Source organism: Chelon labrosus (genome assembly GCF_963514085.1).
Source record: "Chelon labrosus genome assembly, chromosome: 3".
Classification (NCBI taxonomy): domain Eukaryota; kingdom Metazoa; phylum Chordata; class Actinopteri; order Mugiliformes; family Mugilidae; genus Chelon; species Chelon labrosus.
Genome location: NC_140339.1, coordinates 25,114,827 through 25,136,175, shown reverse-complemented (window position 1 = coordinate 25,136,175; position 21,349 = coordinate 25,114,827). Strand labels below are relative to the sequence as shown.

At 39.0% G+C, this 21,349-nt stretch overlaps 1 protein-coding gene across 1 annotated transcript in view; it reads left to right on the top strand.

The window, feature by feature from the left end:
• Positions 1 to 20,114, top strand: part of cpne7 (copine VII) — a 28,090-nt gene extending 7,976 nt beyond the window's left edge. The window contains exons 4-15 of the mRNA XM_084540777.1: positions 977 to 1,051; positions 4,576 to 4,659; positions 4,749 to 4,838; positions 5,096 to 5,194; positions 5,389 to 5,475; positions 5,855 to 5,914; positions 6,521 to 6,654; positions 12,436 to 12,490; positions 16,573 to 16,624; positions 17,368 to 17,501; positions 18,314 to 18,550; positions 19,582 to 20,114. Of these exons, the coding sequence (XP_084396903.1) occupies positions 977 to 1,051; positions 4,576 to 4,659; positions 4,749 to 4,838; positions 5,096 to 5,194; positions 5,389 to 5,475; positions 5,855 to 5,914; positions 6,521 to 6,654; positions 12,436 to 12,490; positions 16,573 to 16,624; positions 17,368 to 17,501; positions 18,314 to 18,550; positions 19,582 to 19,734 (1,260 nt within the window). The 3' untranslated portion in view covers positions 19,735 to 20,114. The remainder of the gene's footprint in view (positions 1 to 976; positions 1,052 to 4,575; positions 4,660 to 4,748; positions 4,839 to 5,095; positions 5,195 to 5,388; positions 5,476 to 5,854; positions 5,915 to 6,520; positions 6,655 to 12,435; positions 12,491 to 16,572; positions 16,625 to 17,367; positions 17,502 to 18,313; positions 18,551 to 19,581) is intronic.
• Positions 20,115 to 21,349: the final 1,235 nt, after the last annotated feature.

The window sequence follows — 21,349 nt, the reverse complement described above, 5'->3', positions numbered from 1 at the left end:
ACAGGAAAAATACATACGCATATACAGTATACACCAGTAAAGTAAGTAGCATGGACCATCTTGAGACTATACAATGTTCTACTGGAACCTTCTTGGACCTGGCATTCATGTGGATGTTACTTAGACATGTACCACCCACATGGCACACACATCTGGCACACACACAAAAACGGTTAGGAACAACTCAAAAAAACATGAAAAACAGAACAAGGGGTTGACCTGGCCTCCAAATTCACTAGATCCCAAACTGTTCATGTATCTGTGGGATGATCCACAGAGGCCCCTCCCCTCAACCCATAGGACCCAAAGTCCCCCACTAACAGGATTCTGTTGCCCGACACAAGGGAGACCCACACAGTGTTAAGGAATCAGGTAATAATGTTATGCCTGATCAGTGTATATTTATATATACAGAATGCTTGTAAGAAGTTAGACTTACAGTAAGAGACTCTTCTATTAGATCTCCTTCTTGAATTACAGCACCTGTTGTATAAATATCTGCACAGTCGAAGCACTAGATTCAGGTTTGCAGTGTAATTCGTGTGTATTTATACCGTCATGGACAGCATTTAGATTGCTTTTTTAAGCTTTTACCTAAAAAGCTATGCAATGTGTTCGTCACATCACCCTCTCACATGCATTAACCTACCATACAATTGTGATGATTTGAGGGTGCAGTGTCTTCAGTGACACTTTGACATGCAAACTTGCTCGACCATGGTAACTTCCTAAATGAAAATAACTACTCACTATTTCCTTGCACATTTTTATTTAATTTTTTTAATGCTGGCAAACAATGCCCACCTTCAGAAGTTGTATCTGGCTTTTATAACTGTCCCTCAAAAGTCTTTATTTACAGCGTGGAGTTCAAATCCTAACATTGGTGCTATTTTGTGAGCTTTAAGGTTGTATTTGTAAAATTAATAATGGCTTTCCCAACATCAAAATATTACTGACAAATCCTATTTCCTTCCAGGTGCATGCAGAGGAAATTTCTGGCAACAACGGATATGTGGAGCTCTCCTTCTGTGCCAAGAAGCTTGATGATAAGGTGAGGGGAGCACACATTTTAATGGAAATACCAACACGGCCGTTTTATTACATGTGGATTAATAGCACCAGACTAGTATTACAGTCGTAGTAATATGACACCCCTAGCCACAGAAAACACCCACAATGCTTCACTGGCACTGACATTATTCACACGTAAGGGATTATTTTTTTCAGTTTTCAGGTCAATGCAGAGATCATTATAACAGAGAGAGGAAAACGTGGAAAGACACATGTGGAATGTGTGTTATTATTTGTTTAATTCTCATGGTTCCACTTAACTGCTGGATATCGCTGACCTTAGCTGCTCCTGGTCTCTTTGCTGAAGGCATATTTCAATCAAAAAGACAGCGGGAGCTTACATCCAGTTACAACTCCGACGATATGAAGTCACACCATGCTCTCAGGAACAAGCCTTAGGACTCTACACTCTCAGGTCATCCTTCATTCCCAGCAGCATTGGGAGAATTTTTTTAATTTACGACGGCATGCGCATTTATTTTTGAAATCACAGTTTGATATTTGCAGCTGCTCTGACAGTGAAATTGAACCGAACTCTTACGTGAGGGCAATAATCGAATAAACAAATCAAAAAGATCATTTTATAAAGTCCACCTTCTCCTGCTTGTAATATTTGCTTCATGTATTCAGTTTGCTGCTTGAAGTCTTCTTGTTTCTTGTTGAAGCCCAGGAGAATTAAACTGATTGCCCCTGAGATTTCTGCACATTCACATAAATCTCTGCTTACATTACTTGTCAAGCAGTGGAGTGTAATCGTGTGCCACGGTGACACAAAAGTGCTCACATGTTCCCAGAGACAACAGCAGCTTTATTGATGAAGCATTTTCTTTGCATGAAGAGCCACTACATATTGGTTGTGGATGCCAAGATGATAATGTGTCTACATGCATGAATGATTTTATTGTGGATAGAAAAAAATAACCCATTCTATGCTATGTCATGGTATTTTATTTATTTAATTAGTTTTTTAGATTAGATGTTGTAGAATAAACAAAGGAATAGAAGGGAAAGTGAGGGGATGCAACTTCCATAACTCCAGAGTTTTTATCATGTATTATTTTTTACATTCAGAAATTTAAAAAGTGTTAGCACTGATGCCTCACAGCGAGAAGGTCCCGGGTTCGAATCCATGGGCCGACTGGGCCTTTCTGTGTGGAGTTTGCATCTTCTCCCTGTGTCTGCGTGGGTTCTCTCCGGGTACTCCAGCTTCCTCCCATTGTCCAAAGACATACTCATTAGGTTCATTGGTGATTCTAAATTGGCCGTAGGTGTGCGTGTGAGTGTGAATGGTTGTCTGTCTCTCTGTGTTGGCCCTGCGATAGACTGGCGACCTGTCCAGGGTGTACCCCGCCTCTCGCCCGATGACAGCTGGGATAGGCTCCAGCAGACCCCCGCGACCCTTAACAGGAATAAGTGGGTACAGAAGATGAATGAATGAATGAATGAATTTAAAAAGTACAATCCTGTGTTAGCTTTGCAGCTCAGCTGTGAGATAGGGACTACATGCAGGTCCTCCGAACTATAAGACCTATTCAAACTTTACGTTACTTTTGTAGCTCAGAAACTAAAGCAATGGTGTCATTTGGAGTCCTCTTTATGAACACATGGAAGTACAGTATCTACTAACATTTAATTACTAACAACTATTAGTTATAACGATGCTAGTCATAGACATCATCTGAGCTCTGTGGAGTTGAATTAGTTTACAACTAAATGGCTCTGGTTGCAGGACTATCCAATTGCGTGCGATACATGCCTTTTAATGAAGTCCAAATTTTAAATTACAAGACTCATATTCTGATAAGAACTGCCAGACCAATCTTCACCTGCTATTCCCACACCTTAACAAAAGCTTTGCATTAAAACCAAACCAACCTGAATTAAGATTCCAAAACACTCAGATTTATTGGTCCATTATTAGTTTAAGAATCCCGAATGCTGGTTCGTTCATGTAAACTAAGCATTGTATGCTGAGGCAGAACAACCTCTGAGCTATTTGCACACAGCAGTGGGCTATTTCTGTCAAACTAAGAAATTCGATTTTATGATTGATTGGGTCTTTTGTTAATTTGTACACATACATTTTTAACAATGCAAATTAGCTGTGACAGAACACTTGCACGCTTCAGTTTATATAACAAGAACAATAGATGATGACTGGAGGAGCAAGCTTTTTCTAATTGGCAGCTTGTCACCCAGATCACCTCGACCCACTGCAAACATCGAAAGGGCAGAGGGGTGATGTCGTTATGAGACGACAGATCGCAGTAACTGGTAATGATTAACATTACTCTTATTGTTGAGATCAAATTTTGGCGATTCAATTTTGACATGTGTATTTCATCAGTCCATGGTGCTGATGCCACTGGCTCTGGTTGCCACGGCGACAAAGAGCGGATGCTACGGCCCTTTTTTTTTGTGTGCTCCTGTCCCTCAGGAGATGTATCTGACTAATGTGGCGGGAAATGCATCTTTAACTGTCTCGTTGGGTGTACACAAAACACACTCACCCAGCCAGCCGCCACTGTCACGCACACAGGCAAGCACACGGTAATTATTTGTTTTCCTCCCTCAAGAATCAATTGACCTAAATAATCAGTTTTGCCTCTGCTCTCAGAAGACGTCTGTACTCGAGACTCATGGGATGATTTAAGATTACCACAAATAACCATAAACGGTATAAGCATTTCACATGTTATCAGTTAAGCGATTATGTAAATGGACATAACCGTCATTGACTTAATTTGAATGCATGATGTTAATAACAGCCCAGTGCTGTTTTTTGTGCATTTTGGACATGGAGAGTGCAAAAGAAAATTGAAATTCTCTGCTCGTGAACTTCAAATATTGGATGAATACACCAATAATGGCATTTCAGAACTGCTTAAAATGCCGTATGGAGGGAAAGGGAATAAGCCTATTTGCTTAAGAAAAAGGTCAGTGATTGAAAAAAGAGAAGTAATAGCCAGGGAACGGCAGGTAGAAGCCTGTAAAATATTCTCAAATTCAGCACTGACGATCTCTCACCCAAAAGTGCCACCACGCTGTGCTGTAAATGTTGTACCTCTGTCTCTGTGACCTTTAATCACAGAGACAATTGTCTCTCCTCTTGTAATCAGCAATGATCAATCAGTATCAACAGCCATTTGAACAAACTCAGTTTCCTCTCATATGAATCATCTGAACAACCCCTAGATACATCCTGAAATAATGCTGATGTGAGTGTGAAGTCCATCATGCCAACACGGTGAAATATTGCCAATTACAGTTTACAAAAATATGCTGTAAAGCAAATTAAATAAACACCTCAGTGCTAAATCTGTCAATTTTACATACTTATGGGTCATATTTTAGCAATACTACTGACATAATGCTACCAGAATAAAGAAAAAGAAGGAAAAAGAAAAAAGATAATTAGACATTTTTTCTATGGACTAGTTGTTTAAGGGAGCACTGACATATGTAGATATTGGCTTACTAGTTTGGGATTCTTTATTTCTGCAGGATCTCTTCAGCAAGTCAGACCCGTTTTTGGAAATATATCGAATCAATGATGATGCAACCGAGCAGCTCGTGCACAGAACTGAGGTAACGTCTCCACATTCCCCCTCCATTTCAACCTGTTACTGCAATTTCTAGCACTTTGCTTCCTGTGTAATGTGTTCCTGCTCCAACAGGTGATTAAAAACAACCTCAATCCAGTGTGGGAGCCCTTCAAGGTGTCACTCATATCTCTGTGCAGCTGTGACGAAGATCGGAAGCTCAAGGTAGGTCACGTTTAAGAAACGTAGATCCACGACTGTAAAAACCACAGGAGTCAGTGACTCAAAAATTGTATGACCAGTCTGATTCAGCCTGAATCAGAAAACAGAGCAGAACAATGAAAATTTGTCCCTTTGATCTATATATGGACTGGAATAAAATGTGTATACTGAATGTTTGATGGATAAATATATATATCTTGTGTACATGGCCATGCTGATGGAGAGAAATTAGTAAACGGTGTTGTGTGTGTGTGCCACAGTGCCTAGTGTGGGATTATGACTCCAGGGGGAAGCACGACTTCATCGGCGAGTTCTATGCCACTTTCAGGGAAATGCAGAAAATTTCCAGTGGAAATAAGGTCAGTGAATGGAGAGGCAGAGCAGAGCGGAGCAGAGAGACAGCCGTGTAACTGTTTCATCCATTTCCAATATGCCGCTCATTTTGCTCTGCTGAAATCCATCACAGATGAAACAAATGTCGTGGAGCTTTTATATCATCAAAATGCCCTAAGCTGTTGCTTCTGTTCTTTGTCTTTGCTTTGCTTTGTTGAAGGTGTCGTGGGATTGTGTGAATCCCAAGTACAAACAGAAGAAGAGAAACTATAAAAATTCAGGAGTTGTGATTCTCTCTGACCTCAAGGTAGGAATCTTCTCCAGAAACAGAAAGAAGTTGAATCAGCCAGGATTACATTGATACTGGCTTTTGTTGCAACTATTTTACATTTCAGGAACCATGTGAATTAGTTTTAGTCATATATGTCTGTTTGCATGTGAGGTAAAAACAATCTCCATTATTTTCTATTACTGTTTATCTTAGTAAGAATGTGTTTCCATCAAGGAGATTTTTAACTTCAGTAGCTTTGCTGCATTACATACAGTTTTTATCCTTTACAGTCAAAAGATTTGCTGAGTTCATTCTGTTTTAATGACCACATGCTTACACAGCTGAATATTCGCTCTCCCACCCAAACATCACTTCTGAGGTTTTTTCTTAACGTATCTATATTTTTTTCTTGCAGCTCCACAGAGTTTACTCCTTCTTAGATTACATCATGGGAGGATGCCAAATTCACTTCACGGTAAATTGAGCAGTTTGTGTTTAGTGACGCTTTACTGTCATTGAACTCCAGCTGCACTGGCCTGCCATCAACATCTTCTTTTAGTTGGTCCATAAATATTAGATATTTTCCCCATTTTCTTCTAATGAAATACAACAGTATTTAAAGATATTTGAATCTCTTGAGGGTGTTTTGGTCTATGAGTACAGTGAGTTTCCATGTTACGGGCAGCTTCTTGGAAAAAATGCAAAACTTCTTTGACTCTTAGCCTTTGGACGGTCCTCTGTAGAGCTCAGTCTCACTCTCTGGCTGGATTACAGAAGCAATGAATATTAATCATGAGGACTGCTGTGGTAGAAGCAGTTGATGAAATAGCTAACTGCTTAGATCTACAGTGTATAAGAACTGTAGATGCTGTCTATGTGGGTGTAAAATATACAAGTTCTTTCCTCTGATCATATAATTTATGCTGCCGTTAGGCATATTCAAGGCTCCTTCACTCATAATGGTATATAACATTGTAAACAACCCAGTGGAAGTCTTTGCAGGAAGTTGAGTATCAAAAGAAACTCAACTTGTGCTGCTGTGATGTTCATCTCATACACTTTGTAATTTCTTTTTTACCAGGTTGCCATTGACTTCACAGCCTCCAATGGAGACCCCAGGAACAGCTGCTCATTGCACTACATCAATCCTTACCAGCCCAACGAGTACCTGAAGGCTCTGATAGCAGTGGGGGAAATCTGCCAAGACTATGATAGGTTTGTCAATTTTCTGTTCCTCAGAAAAGTGTCTTTTTTGCCTATAGGGGCTTTTGACATTGTCCCCTGTTGTGAAGTAGGGCTGCCGAGTGCTCCTTGTATGCCATTTTACTGGAATGTCTCACACTGAAAAGAACCACTCCACCCGAACCACCGCAAAAGGTCTGTGATCGAAATTGTGAAACAGATAGACAGAGAATCCGGCAGGTTATTAGATTTCAGATCTCCAGTTTGTTATAAAGCAAACCGTTGAGCTCTTTCTTTCTCCTGTGTATTTCTTCACTGAAAAGTACTTTGCATTTGGAATTGTTCCTAATAGTGGCATTACATAGGCAGTTATATGAGGCCTCATTTATTTATTGTCCACATTGTGTTCAGATTGTTCAAATCAGTTTTAATCCGTTGAACTTCTTGTTAAGTAATGGAAACTGTTTGTACTTGGGGGAATTAGAGCAAGCAAATTTGGCCTAACTGACATTATTTATGCATGAGACTAATCTGGGGCTGAAGATGGAACTTGGTCAAGGACGGCGGCACAATATTCTGGAGACACTTCTTTATGTATTTATGGCCTTTTTCACCGGATATTTTTAAGTATCCATTCATTTTCATCCTTTCCTCATCTTCCTGTCAGATATTTTGGCCTTTATAGCCGCAGGCATTAAAATCTTATGCAGACATTAGTTACTGACAGCTTCATTACAGGCATTTCCAAGAGATTTATTTCTAACACATTCCAGTGTTATAGATAGGGAAATCAATGAATCGATGAATGTCACACCTTTCACATACTGACATTTTTCAGTAAATGAGACAACAAAGCAAATAAAAGTAATCATTAAACGGGTACAAAATTGACTGCCAATAAATGTTGTCTTTTTACTGTGATTACAAGTACTGTCATCAAAATTGCAGGGAGAAGAGTGATTAAGTATCCATTATTATTTTGGAGGATGTAGTTTGTGGAAAACACAAAATCATTTCTGTTATTTAGCCCAGTCCATTGGCTACAATGGGCCAAAATAATAGAAATGCGCGTCAGTACAACACAGTTCAATTCAAGGTTATTATTACCACACATAGATGGACAAACCCACAGTGACGTCACACAGGACTTGTGAAGAGCTGATTTGAAGATTTGTAGCTTCTGCTGTGGCCATCTTGGCAGTGCCTGTCTAATTAAACTCCTGGCTAAATGAAAAATGGGTAAAGAGGTAGAGTGTGAATGGAACTGAGGCAGACACCGATGTGGAATACACCCGTCACTTAAAGTGGCCACACCCTACTTTATGCACGCGTTTTATCCATGGTATAATTTAAAAGACTTGAGTTAAACAAAAACAGAACTGAGGTAACCAACTACTACAGCTGTCATGAATAGGGGAATTAGCTGTAGAGGCCAAAATAGTGTTTTGTACCAGGTTGTAAACCTGTCGAAAGTTAGACATTTTGACACGGAGGTCAGTGGCATTGAATTGTTTTTGTAGTGCAATTGGTCATTTGCACAATAGCAGTTTTGAACAATTTTGGTTGCCTTCATTTTTGATATGCTGCTTGAAAATCAAGCCAATGCAGAAGTGGACAACTCAGTGATATATACTGTGGCTGTCCTATATTATTATGAAGAAAATCATTAAAATTCAAATACAATTTTATTGTCACTATTAGGTGTGCCCATTCAACTATTGGTGCCCATAGGAAGAAAATACATTTTAAGAATAAGGTTCTTGTATTGCATTTAATGCCATTCTACATTTATGGATGAGGGCATTTCTTTCCTTTTCAACCCATTTCAAAGAAATCTGGTGGAACTGAATGAATTTTACCCACATATACTAAAATCTCTTTCTAAAAGTATGTGTTTTCTTTTGTTTTGTTTTGTTGTTTTTTTTTTTTTGATAGTATGCTATTGGCATGCCTGCATAGGCTTTCTCCTGTGGATAACTCAATGATACAGTTTCTTCTTTGCATCTGTTGGAGCCACCAGCCCCCCTTCTTAGCTTGCATAGGCTCATTACCCTGGACTACAGACGAGCACATGCAGAGATAGGGACACCAGGATAGCAGGCACTTCAAAAAGAAGTGGGAGGCATTATGGCTGGAGAAAAAAACAGCATGGTGTGGAATCAGATGTAAAGACAGAGGAGGTGCAGCATGAAGCTGGTTATATTTTCATGTGAGAATTCTTGTTTCTGTACATGTAAATATTTGCTGATGAGGTTTTAGCTTGCATTTAAAACGACTGATTGTCTGATTGAGATAAAAACCGTACAAATGTGTACAAAACACAAAATGTATTCCGGACAGACTTGCAGTTATTTGCTAATGAACAAGTATTTTTAATATCATCTGTTTCGAAGAAAGACCCTCTCATCTGCCGAAATTAAGCCAGATGAGGATTAACACTCTGACTCCTGATTTATGCAGATCCTCCTATTGAATATCAGGGAGAACTGTCTGGCTAATTATAGCATCCAAGAGATAGCACTGGAGACACTGAAAACCTGCCTTAAAATTAGCAGCTCGTCCTTGTGGCTTCATGATTTTCCGTTTACATATGCACAATAGCGTCACAGGTGGCCTTTGGGCCAAACAGTGACTGTAAGTGTAGGCAGCCCTTCCCTCTTAAGTTGGAATTGTTGTTGAGGTGTAAAACGTGGGCAAGCAAACCTTTTAGCCTTTAGTGAATATAGGTGATGTGGGATTTTAGAGTCTTTGCAGAGGAGTGCATTATGGAGTTGGAGTGACTAGCTTTTGTCTGCGTGGGTAGAGGCTCGCTTACCTTGCTGAAAGCGCTATTACACCAGGCACATCTCCCCATGGCTCCTCACATGTGCTGAGAAAGTGAGAAAGCGAGGACCACCATGCGCTTCGCAGCAAAATTAATATGATGAAAATTACTTGTCAGTAGTCTTCTCTTCTCTCTCTTGTCTGGGCTGGTGTTATGTCACATATCATACATCCACTGAGTTGGATGATCTCTGAGAAATTTGGACATTGCGCTACAGAACATTTTTCATTAATGTTCCAAGAGCAAATTCATTCAAGTATTAAAAGTGTTTATGTAACGAAATCACAATCACAAATATATTTGCCTCGTTAACAATAGCAGGAAGGCACAGTAAAATTGGTTAGGCTTGAATAACTCCCTCCCTATTAGATATTTTCATTAAAAGTCTGTATCTACATTGGCACAGTCTGTGAAACCAATAAAATACCCAAAACATATTTGTTTGTTTTTTTCTATTATAGTGCATTGATAAAACATGCCTCAGTGTGTTTGAAAGGTCACAGCAGTGGGTGGAAGGCTTGTATTCAGTGGATGAGAGTTATTTTGATGAAAATGAATAAAACTTACATAAAATGGATAAAACTATGTGAAAACACCTAAATGTTGAAGGTGAGTTTTTCATTTTTCAGTTGTATCAATTTCAGAACCTACTGAACAAAAAAACTCTATTCATTTCAGTGTGAATATTCTTCCCGGAAGCCATTCATATCTGGACACTCTACAGCACATTAGCCTAGAGCATTGTGGAGAGGTTGCACTCAAGAGACAAAACAGTGGACTCATTCATATGTCTAGCATTTCCTTTTTTGTGTGTCTCTTTTTTTGTTGTGGCTTGGAACAGAGAATAATTGTGGTTACCAAACATGTGCTTAAAATGCCCCATGCACTACGCTCAGTGATATCTTTCTAAGTGAGCTCCATTCTTCAGAAACTATCAGCTGCTGTAATTAACAACAAGCTGCATTATCCCTTTTCACCATCAGTATTCTTTTAAGAGCAGCAATACGTTTGTTTCGGCGGTATGTGATACAGATGCTGCTACAACAAGAGCAGTTACCACTATTACTCATTATTTTAACAGATCTAAAAGTCGCCAAACTGAGTTGCTTCATTTAAGAGTCATCAATTAGGAGTTACTTCTCACTCAGTGTAAATATCACCTCTCTTCCAGGGTTTATGTAAGGCTACACCCATCAGAGTAATCAAACACTTCTGATAGTTCTGAAAAGCAGCCTCAAAGCTATGCTAGCCACTATGAGTGGACAAACAGCTCTCTAATCAACACTTGTCAACACTTCCTGACACTAGATTTTGCTGTGTGCTCTTTGAGGCACCCACAAGAGCATGTGCAGAGTAAATGAATTAAAGACAACAAATGTTTGTGCTCTTAACTATGGTTATTTTGAGGTGGAGATTTTATTTGTGATTTCACCGAGCTGGAGAATTTGGGGTTGCTTTGTCGGTCATGACGGCAAGAAATAAAATGAACGTTCTGATAACAGAAGCAGCCATTACAGAAAGCTGTCTGTGGGCAAACAGTCCACTGATGTGACAGCTCTTCTGATTATCCTAACAGCAACAAATTCTATTACATATTACTATCTGTTTATACCGAGAATATCTCTCTGGGGCAGAAAAATTAAGACAACGCGGAGTTGACAATAAACTGTTCCTCAAATGTCCCCTTGAGGTTGGCTCCAAAAGTCTCCATAGCCCCCATGTTAAAAGGTACAACTATACTGTAGAAATCATCTTATTTGTCGTCTGGCACAAAATCTGTTTTGTTTTTTGTTGCTAATTTTATTAATTGAACTGCAGTCTGTTAAAATGCTATATAACTAATTGTTTAAATTACATCATGGCTTTAAATTACGCACAATTAAGGGAATGCTTTGAATGACAGGTGGGTGCTAACTAGCTGTTAGCCTACGTATCACATGGCCTCCTCAGCTCCACTCAAGGTCCACCTGTTTTGTCCATTTTTGTCCATTTGGTTGAGTCAGGCATTGGTAATATGGCTACAACCAATGCCAACACACTGAGGTTAATCCATCTTTATGCTCCATATAGTCAATGGTGTATGTTGTATGGATGTTGTTGAAGGGGTAATCCAGGAAGGTGACATGTATAAAGTTAATCTAAAAGGTAAACGTCTATGTCTTGTAAGAGATGATTGCTACAGTACATTTTTCTATCTACAGCTATAGCTGGTAAAGATATTCCATAAAATTTTAGTACTGGTAACTTGCCTTTTTTATTTCTTGGTTTATTGGATTTTTATTTTACCTATAGTGCTGGAGTGTGAGCAGGGAGAGTTTTGAGCATTGCCGTGTATTGTGTTTAGTATTCCCTTTCTGTACTTCAAACAAACCTCTAACATTTGATATCGTCTGAAACTATGAAGCTACGTTTTAGTTTATTTTAATGCTGTTGCTTCACAGTTACAGTGCAGACATTTTTTCAGGTCTATAAAGCGACATGGTTATACTTCAAGCATTTCCATCACTTTGTTCCATTACAGGGATTTGTAAGGGCACGATTTAATGATTAATTTAACAGAATTAGAATTCAGATATACTGTATTCAAATAAAATAGCAGTGTAGAAACGGTGTATGATCGTTCCAATAGGGAGATGTTTCAGATACATCATTTGTCTTGTTATTTATACAAAACAGCGCACCCTGGCCAAAACACAGCAGAAGCTCTCGCAGTAAAATCTGCCCGTGTAAACAGTACAATGAAAAATGGCGAGATTAAAGACTGTGAGGAGCTCTTTGAACAGGTGCAAATGTTGGCTGCAGGGACTGCGGAGCAGATTTCAAACTGTAACTCAAGCTTTTAACAGGTCATGAAATGCAAACAAGCAGGGGATTTGTCAGAGGAAACCTTAACAGATGGATAAGCCGTCAATATTTTCCTGATTTCTGTCAAAAACTACTGCCATATTAAACTGTAGTATAATCTAATCTTTATTTGCTTATCATTTCAGTGACAAACGATTCTCAGCTTTGGGGTTTGGTGCCAGAATCCCTCCAAATTATGAGGTGAGTATTCTTTATTTATTTTGTTGCTTCAACTTAAACCTCTCACTTTACTATTCTGTTCAAGACACTGACCTTTCCTTCACATGGACATTATAATGCACACTGTATATTCATGTGCTCTTATCAAAGCCTAGTATGTTTCCACTTCCCTGGGACTGTATTTTAAGCGAGTAGATTTCCATGACCTATTTTATGACACAATTTGTCATTTTGTCAAAATCTCACATTTAAAAGTAATTACTGGGTATATTTTTATTCATAAGCCCCTTGTCTTGAAATATCAACTTGTCTTGAGAAAATATCACGTTCAGATGAAGTAAAAGCCCCAGAGTGTTGATGCTCGATTTACATAAGAATTCACGAGTGTGTGAGCATTTGTTTAAGCAAATTGGACATTAGGAAACGAAAGCCTTCAGTGATTCTGAATGGCGCCCTGGGGGAGATGTCTGACACATGAAGAAAGAGTGCATGTGAGCGCACACACGAACAGCTGAAAACAAAATCAAAAATGGCCTATGTTCAGCGAGAGACTGTAATGTGCTGCGTGTCACTGTGAAACACCAATAATTATCATTTCAGTCATGCTAAGATTTGCAGCTCAGTAAATGCAAACTATTAATTTCCGAATTTGCCATGACAGTGATTGCCTTGCTGGAGTGAAATTTATTTTACTGTTGGTACACTGTGGTTGGTGGTGCAGGTGAGTTCTAATTATGTCATTAGACTAATCATGGACTGCATGGACTTGTGCGCTACAGGCTCCATTACACTGGGTGGACCAAGTTTGATGGACCGAGCCTCTACTGGCTATTGTATCCTTAATTTTGCATTATGCATATTAATTGAGAGACTGAGATTTTCCAGTCAAGGATGCATCACATCGCCCCTTGTCGCTATGCGTCTAAATATGCATAACTAATTACAGTATGCACTAATCAAAGCTAACAAAAAAAAAGCAACCACTTTGGTTCAAACTGATGCGGATGGCCAGAAGTAGCAGATACTAACCATTATGATGATTTAAACTAATATTAGATCCATCTTCTGATCGTAAACTGTTTAGGAAGCAGTATAGAGTATATTTATGTAAATCATCCAGTAACCACGGTAACATATACTTTGCACACAGAGCAATTATTATAATATGAAATGATTGACTGCTGCACAGCAGCAGGAGCAGCAGGAAAAGCACAAGTGAAACTAATGAAATTACCAAAGCTTGAAGGTGCTTCATTCCATTGTGTGTCACTTTAAGCCTGGCCTACACAACTGGAACATTCACTGTAAGTGGAAGACAGCCATTAATAATGTCATCAGTTACACCTGTAAAACACGCCTGTTAAATGAGATACAAATCTGGATTGCTTATTTTTGCAGTGCCCTAATGGAAAAACTCTGCGGTCATCCATTTTATTTTCATGTCTACCCATACTGACACTGCATTTAAGCTGTCACATTAAAGACACAAATGGCTTTGAAAATGTGTAGCCAGCTGGAGAGGAGTCAGTTGTCAGTGGTCTGGTAGACAGTTGGTACTTGTGGAAAAAACTGTTTCATGTGAGAAGAGGAATCAAGAAGGGGATTTTATTTTTGGCCTAGTAAACCGTTTTGAGATAAACAAAATCTATCTGATGTTCGGATGGCAAGATTGGACCAGATAAAAGGACAGAGGCCTTAATTCCTTTTCAGAAAGCAGATATTACATAGCACAATGATATTACATATAGCACATGCTATATGTTCATTACTATATAGTGTGATGAACAGATTGAGGTCAGAGTCAGGATATTAATACAAGCAGTATGTCACATAACAAAGTATCATTGTAAAATACCTTTAAGAATGTGGAATTACTTTTATGTGCTTGAAATTTAATTGAAATTTAATTTAATTTTTTTTATATATTATATTATTATACACTGCTTGGCCAAAAAAAGTCGCCACCAAAAAAAAGGTCACACACTCTAATATTCCATTGGACGAACTTTAACTTTAACTACACCACATATTTGCTGTTGCATTGTTTTGATAAGGTTCTCTAATGTCACAACATTTATTTCCAACCAGTGTTGCATTAATTTTTCACCAAGATCTTGTATTGATGATGGGAGAGTCTGACCACTGCAGAAAGCCTTCTCCAGCACATCCTAAAGATTCTCAATGGGGTTAAGGTCTGGACTCTGTGGTGGCCAATACATGTGTGAAAATTATGTCTCATGCTCCCTGAACCACTCTTTAATGATCTGAGCTCCATGAATCCTGGCATTGTCATCTTGGAATATGCCCGTGTCATCAGGGAAGAAAAAATCCATTGATGGAATAACCTGGTCATTCAGTATATTCAGGTAGTCAGCTGACCTCATTCTTTGGGCACATAATGTTGCTGAACTCAGACCTGAGCAACTGCAGCAACCCCAGATCATAGCACTGCCCCCACAGGCTTATACAGTAGACACTAGGCATGATGGGTGCATCACTTCATCTACCTCTCTTCTTACCCTGATGCCCCCATCACTCTGGAACAGGGTAAATCTGGACTCATCAGACCACATGACCTTCGTCCATTGCTCCAGAGTCCCATCTTTATGCTCTCTAGCAAATTGAAGCCTTTTTTTCCCTGGTTAGCCTCACTGATTAGTGGTTTTCTTAAGGTTACACAGCTGTTCAGTCCAAATCCCTTCAGTTCCCTTCATATTGTACGTGTGGAAATGCTCTTACTTTCACTATTAAACATAGCCCTGAGTTCTACTGTTGTTTTTCTTTGATTTGATTTCACCAAACGTTTAAGTGATCGCTAATCACGATTAATCAGGATTTTTTTCTGACCACATTTCTTCCTTGAAGACGATGATTCATCACTATCCTTCCAGTTTTTAATAATGCGTTGGACAGTTCTTAACCCAATTTTAGTAGTTTCTGCAATCTTCTTAGATGTTTTCTCTGCTTGATGCATGCCAATGATTTGGCAGACTAACATCTTTTCCGCGACCACAGGATGTGTATTTTGACACGTTTAAGAAATAAAAAGCTACTGATTGCATCAATTGGGGTTAGATAACTTGTTGCCAGCTGAAAGATAATCAACCATGCAGTAATTATCCAATAGGAGGCTCATACATATTTGCTTAGTTAAATCCAGGTGGCGACTTTTTTTTGTATGCTATCAGTTCATGATTAAATATTTTTCTCTTAGTTCAGTATTTGCCCATAATTTCCCTGCCATTTAAATCAAAACTAATTAACTAACTAACTAACTATCATCAAAAAAGGAGTGCCAGAGATAGTCTGTAAAGAGATTAAATTACCATTAAAAGAGAATTTATATTGTTTGTTACATGGTCAGTTGAAAGTGCCCACCTTATTTCTGGTGTTCATTACATACATAAACATGTTGTCATTACGATAGATGTCAGTATGGACAGTGGACATAATTGTAGTTTACAATTCAATTCAGTTCAATAAGGAGAGATCAAATCAAAGAGATCAGATAGATGAAGAATTAACATTTATTGAAGAAACATGAATATGGCAGGTAATAGTTTGGGGGTAAAACTCCAAAAGTGACGGTATCTAGAAATGAATCTCAGACGATGTAGGTAGATATGGACAGGACACCACCCTGAGTTTAGACGCTAGTGGATTTGGTGAAGAAGAAGAAGCTGGCAGGTGGCTGAAGGAGATATCTGATAAAGACATCTAGAATGACCATGGAGAGGTAGAGATGTGGGGCGCATTGGACAGCCTGCGGATGGAGTGACAGAATGAAAGTGACTTTAAAGCACAGGGATGAGGGAATGATTGGCTGGGAGAGACGGCTAAATAATTCATTGGTTTGAAGTGGTGATGTAGTACTTGAGGACGGACTGATTTTGACAGCGTGGGAAAATGGAAGAGATAAGGAAATAGAGCGACAGCCCACATTCACTGGAGAGTAACAGAACGTGAGGGGACAGATCTTCTTTATTAAACTTTTGCCGAAGCTTCATAATAATGGCTATGCAAAAAAATTTTTTTTAGATATACTTGTATAGCTTTCTTCTCTAAACCCAGTTTTTCACAATTGTATCTGTCTCCATTCACAGGTGTCCCATGACTTTGCCATTAATTTCAACCCAGAAGATGATGAATGTGAAGGTGAGGAGTGGCTTTGTACAGTAATTTTCTAGGGAAGTGTATGTCTATGCTGATGATACTGGAATTAATATACTGTACATCTGTATTCTGACAACACAGTGGCTAAAACTACAATACTGATCAACAGGTCCCTAACTGTTTCCTCAATTCGTAACTGAATATATTAAAATCTAGCACATAAGATAACAGTCTAATTTGCACACATGCCTTCAAGCACACACCAGTTTCGATGCTAGCTTTTAAGTAGCATCCAGTTGTACAGAAGTGACCCCCCCAATCCCAGTGTGGCCTGACTGCTTCCATCTCTGCTGTCTTCCATTTTTTAGTCACAGAGGGGCTCCCACCAGCACAGAATTTTGTTGAATGTTATTGATTGTATTCCCATATGACTTTGAGACTGAGGTATCATTATCAAACATTGTACTACTCTTGTCTGCAGTCTAACCATGATAAAGTTTTAAGCCTAATTATATTTATGGATTTCATAACTGATTGGAGCCCTGTGATAGACTGGCGGCTGGGATAGGCTCCAGCCCACCCCATGACCCTCCAGAGGACAATCAGTTACTGAAAATGAATGAATGAATAATTGATTTATTGTCAAATGAATTAACTTAAATCTAAAACTTTGCTAATTACAACTATCTTTTTTAATTGTGTGAAACGGGAAAGATATCGTTCTTTACTGAGTGTAGGTAACTGAATTCGTGTTTCCTCCATTTTGCTGTTTTCTCTTTGATCAGGGATCCAAGGCGTGGTTGAGGCATATCAGAATTGCCTTCCTAAGATCCAGCTGTATGGCCCAACAAACGTTTCTCCAATCATTAACAGGATAGCGAAGCTGGCAGCTGGCGATGGCAATATTAAAGACGCGTCTGTAAGTGCCCCTTTGTACTCTTTTGGAAAAATATGGATGTAATACAGCCTTTGTTGTTGTTGTGCTTCCCAGTGAGATCCCTGAGTGAGTAGCCTCTGGTTCACCTCAGTGTTTATAGCAAGGATGCCCTACAGCAGCACCATTGCTCATTATGGAGGGAATTAGTATTCTTTAAATTATGGAGTGAAGTTGTACAGTGCTGTACTGTTGTCATCATTCTTGGACATATTTCCATATCATTGGCATTTTATGTAAAAAAATTACCTCAGGCTCTGCAGTAAAAGCATAACTAATAGAATTAAAGATTACCTCATTTTCCCTAATATCACTTTGGTTGTGAAAACACAAGTTCACTGTGTTCTGTTTTAAATTTTACCCACCGCCTGCACAGACATTATGCTCTAAGCTATAACACTACTGTAATAGCCCTGACCTTCATCATAATTTTCTCATCAATGATAATCCATCTTTTTGATCACAGTCAGGGGACCAACAAGCAAACCAGTGATCACAGGACCTACTGACAATGCTTACAGTGTGTTGAGGCTTCTTGTTGTGTGGTACTTTTTTGTTGCATGTTTTGCATTTTTCAAAACTTGTTTTTAATTTCCTTGTTTTCTATGTAACATTTTAACAAAAGGCCAAATACACACAATCATTTCTACACAGTGGAGGCTTTAAAAAGATACAAAAACAGATGGAAAGCCTCCTTCAGACGACAGCACACGCTAAGAGGTGTCCTTGCTTAAGGAGTTAAAATGTTTAATGGTAAGATGGATTCATTTACAGTGAAAGCTTGTATCTTCTTCCAGCGTTACCACATCCTGCTCATCCTCACGGATGGTGTAGTGACAGACATGGCAGACACGCGTGAAGCCATTGTAAGAGGCTCTTACCAGCCCCTCTCCATTATCATTGTCGGTGTGGGCAATGCAGACTTCACAGACATGCAGATTTTGGATGGAGATGACGGAGTCCTACGCTCACCAAAGGGCGAGCCGGTCCTGAGGGACATTGTGCAATTTGTGCCCTTCAGAGACTTCAAAACGGTTAGTTTTTTTCTCCATCTGTCAGTCTTCACTTGTTGACTTTCAGTATTCCTTTCAAACCCACCACTGACTGAAGTGCCAGGACTGCTCATGAACAGTGAATCCTTCTTATATGATGTCTCCAGCTCTTGTTATTTAAAAGTAACAGGCAGCTTTCGGTTGTTTTGCCAGTGCTACAGATGGGCACCATGGACTGGAGGAGATCCAGAAATGTGTTCACATTTAAATGGATCCTGAATGTTGCCACATGCAATCAGCAACATTTCTGCAGTGTGTTATAAATTATATGTCTCATGTAAAAAAGAGAAACATTTATCCATTAAATGTACACACAGATAAATGAGTAGAGTGACTTCAACATATCTAACTATTTAAAACAAAAGACTGAAGAAGACTTTTGGATGAGATGTAACGTTTTCAAGAAACTGAAGCAAGCCCAGTTGCTATGTTTTAGATTTAAATATGGCATGACCTGGACTGAGAATCCTCACAGGCGACCTTATACATACACTTGTAGTACACAGAGCAAGGACTCACTGCATTACCTGAATAAAAATGATATGTATGAAATGCTGCATCAGTTGAGGGAATGTATGCTGTAAGAATGGTGTTCCTCTCAGCTTTAGCTGGCCCAATATCTTCCTCATTCAAGTATACTATGTTTAAAATCTTTCATTTCAGGGAGTGATATGTCCAGAATTTGCACAAAAATTATATAATGGGCCCCGTGTGTATTAGTAGACACCATATGTAGATGTTTTAAGCTGCTGAAGATGATTTTATTAAACTGTGCTGTGCAATGTAACACCTGTTGATTCCATCACATAACACTGAAATTCAAAAACAGCAAGACATGTTTTTAATGTCCCTTTCCTGTCTGACAATGGCCTACCTCTTTAAATTTTCCAAAATAAGTAGTCCTAACACCACCAACAGTGTTGTGATTGTGAAAAACCACAAAGGTTTCACTTGAACATGTTTGTCTCTCAGATTAAAAACTATGTTTAACGTCTGTTTTAACTCTGTTGCAGGCTTCACCTGCAGCCCTGGCCAAATGCGTTCTGGCAGAGGTGCCCAAGCAAGTCGTGGAGTACTACAGCCACAAGGCCATCTCCCCAATGTGTCCTGTTAGGGACTTATCAACCCCCATCCTCAGCCCAGTTGCCACCACCCCAACTGAATAATCACCCACCCTGATCTGGTGACCGAGCTTCGACCACAGCACCAGTCTGGCAAACTGAGAGAGAAAGAGGACGCATGCCTCAATACTTTGGACAAGAACTGAAGAGAAAATCCTTCTAAATGTGTCGTTACTCATGTATTTCATTTTTCACTCAAAGCAAAGTGTTTACACAAGGACAGTACTACAGAGATTGGGGGTTATATTTCTCTGCTCAGTGTGGCTCGAGCTCTTCTCCCTTGCTGTGCTAATTGACCATCCGGCCGTTTCAGCATCATGAGTCTAGAGATTGCATTTTTTTATTTTTTTTATTTTTTTATTTTTTATGCATGCAGGCCAATTCTTCAGTGCTGATCTATTGATCGGAGACAGGCTTATTATTCCCTATTGTCTGAAGTTGAATGTCACTTTTTTCTTTATACCATTTTTTGAAAAGATACTGCACTGTTCAACTTAAGTCTATTGATAGTATTCAATTAAGATAAATGAACAGAAAACACTTTTTTATGTTGTGACCTGAGATCACATTGCACTTCCCCCGCATATCAGAGTCAGCCAGGATTTGGCCTTACTTTGAATTTCAAACACTGTTTCCTGATCATCATTTCAAATCAGCCTACCACGAGATATCACTGCAGTGGACTAAAAATGTCCAATACTGACTGCTCTGTGTTATAACCTGTGGCCTAAACTAGAAGATTTGTTTCAAAGTGCACAGCTGATACCAACAAATCAAAAACTGCCCTGGCTACAACTGTAAGAAATGTGAATGACGCAACTGCCACTTAGCACACAGAAAAACAATATTGCATGAGGTTTGCGGTAATCAGGTACAGGTTGCCATGTTTGTGTATTCTGTTTATAATAATTATCTAAAAAAAAAATTACACCACTCAATTTCCAAGTAATTAGGAAAACCCAACGAGAAAAGAGCTATACTGGAAATGACTGTGTTTAGCTTTCACCACCTCATGCTTGTTTACCTTGAACGTCTGCGAAACTTGAGGTGACATAAAGCTCTAGCACCTGCGATACTTGCTAATGCTTCAGCTCTTTGTATGCTTTTCCATTTAGCATATGTGTGTCACTGCATCGTAACAAAAGGTTGTAAAGGACTGCCTTTCCTGAGGTTAGCTGTGAACAACTTGGATTGACATTTCTCTCAGGGGGATGTCAGCTGTGAAAACCCTGCTTCATGTCTAGTGAATCCTTTCTCTCTGACTCGTCCATTATTATTGTTATAATGCTCTTCATGTTTCTGCAGTAAATTTTATTTTCCTTATTACTGCTTTTTATATGCTCTGTAATCCTACTCTATGTTTAATTAGATCATCAATCATTTAACTGGAGAGAAGTTTATGTCAATTCAAGACACAAAGCTGATCACAGTAAGAACTTCTATGTAATACTTATGAAGTTAATTTATTAAAAAAGATTGCTACCAAATTTAAAGGTTTTTCCATAACAAAGTGCTCTGTAAATATATACTAGAAATTAAACTGGAGCCCTTGTTGCTCTATTGAGCTTTACAATGTTGACCCTATTCAAAAAGCTCCTACATTACGAGGGCTGGTAGTGTTCAGAGTGTAGCCTGTAACAAAATTCAGAAAAAGCAGTGT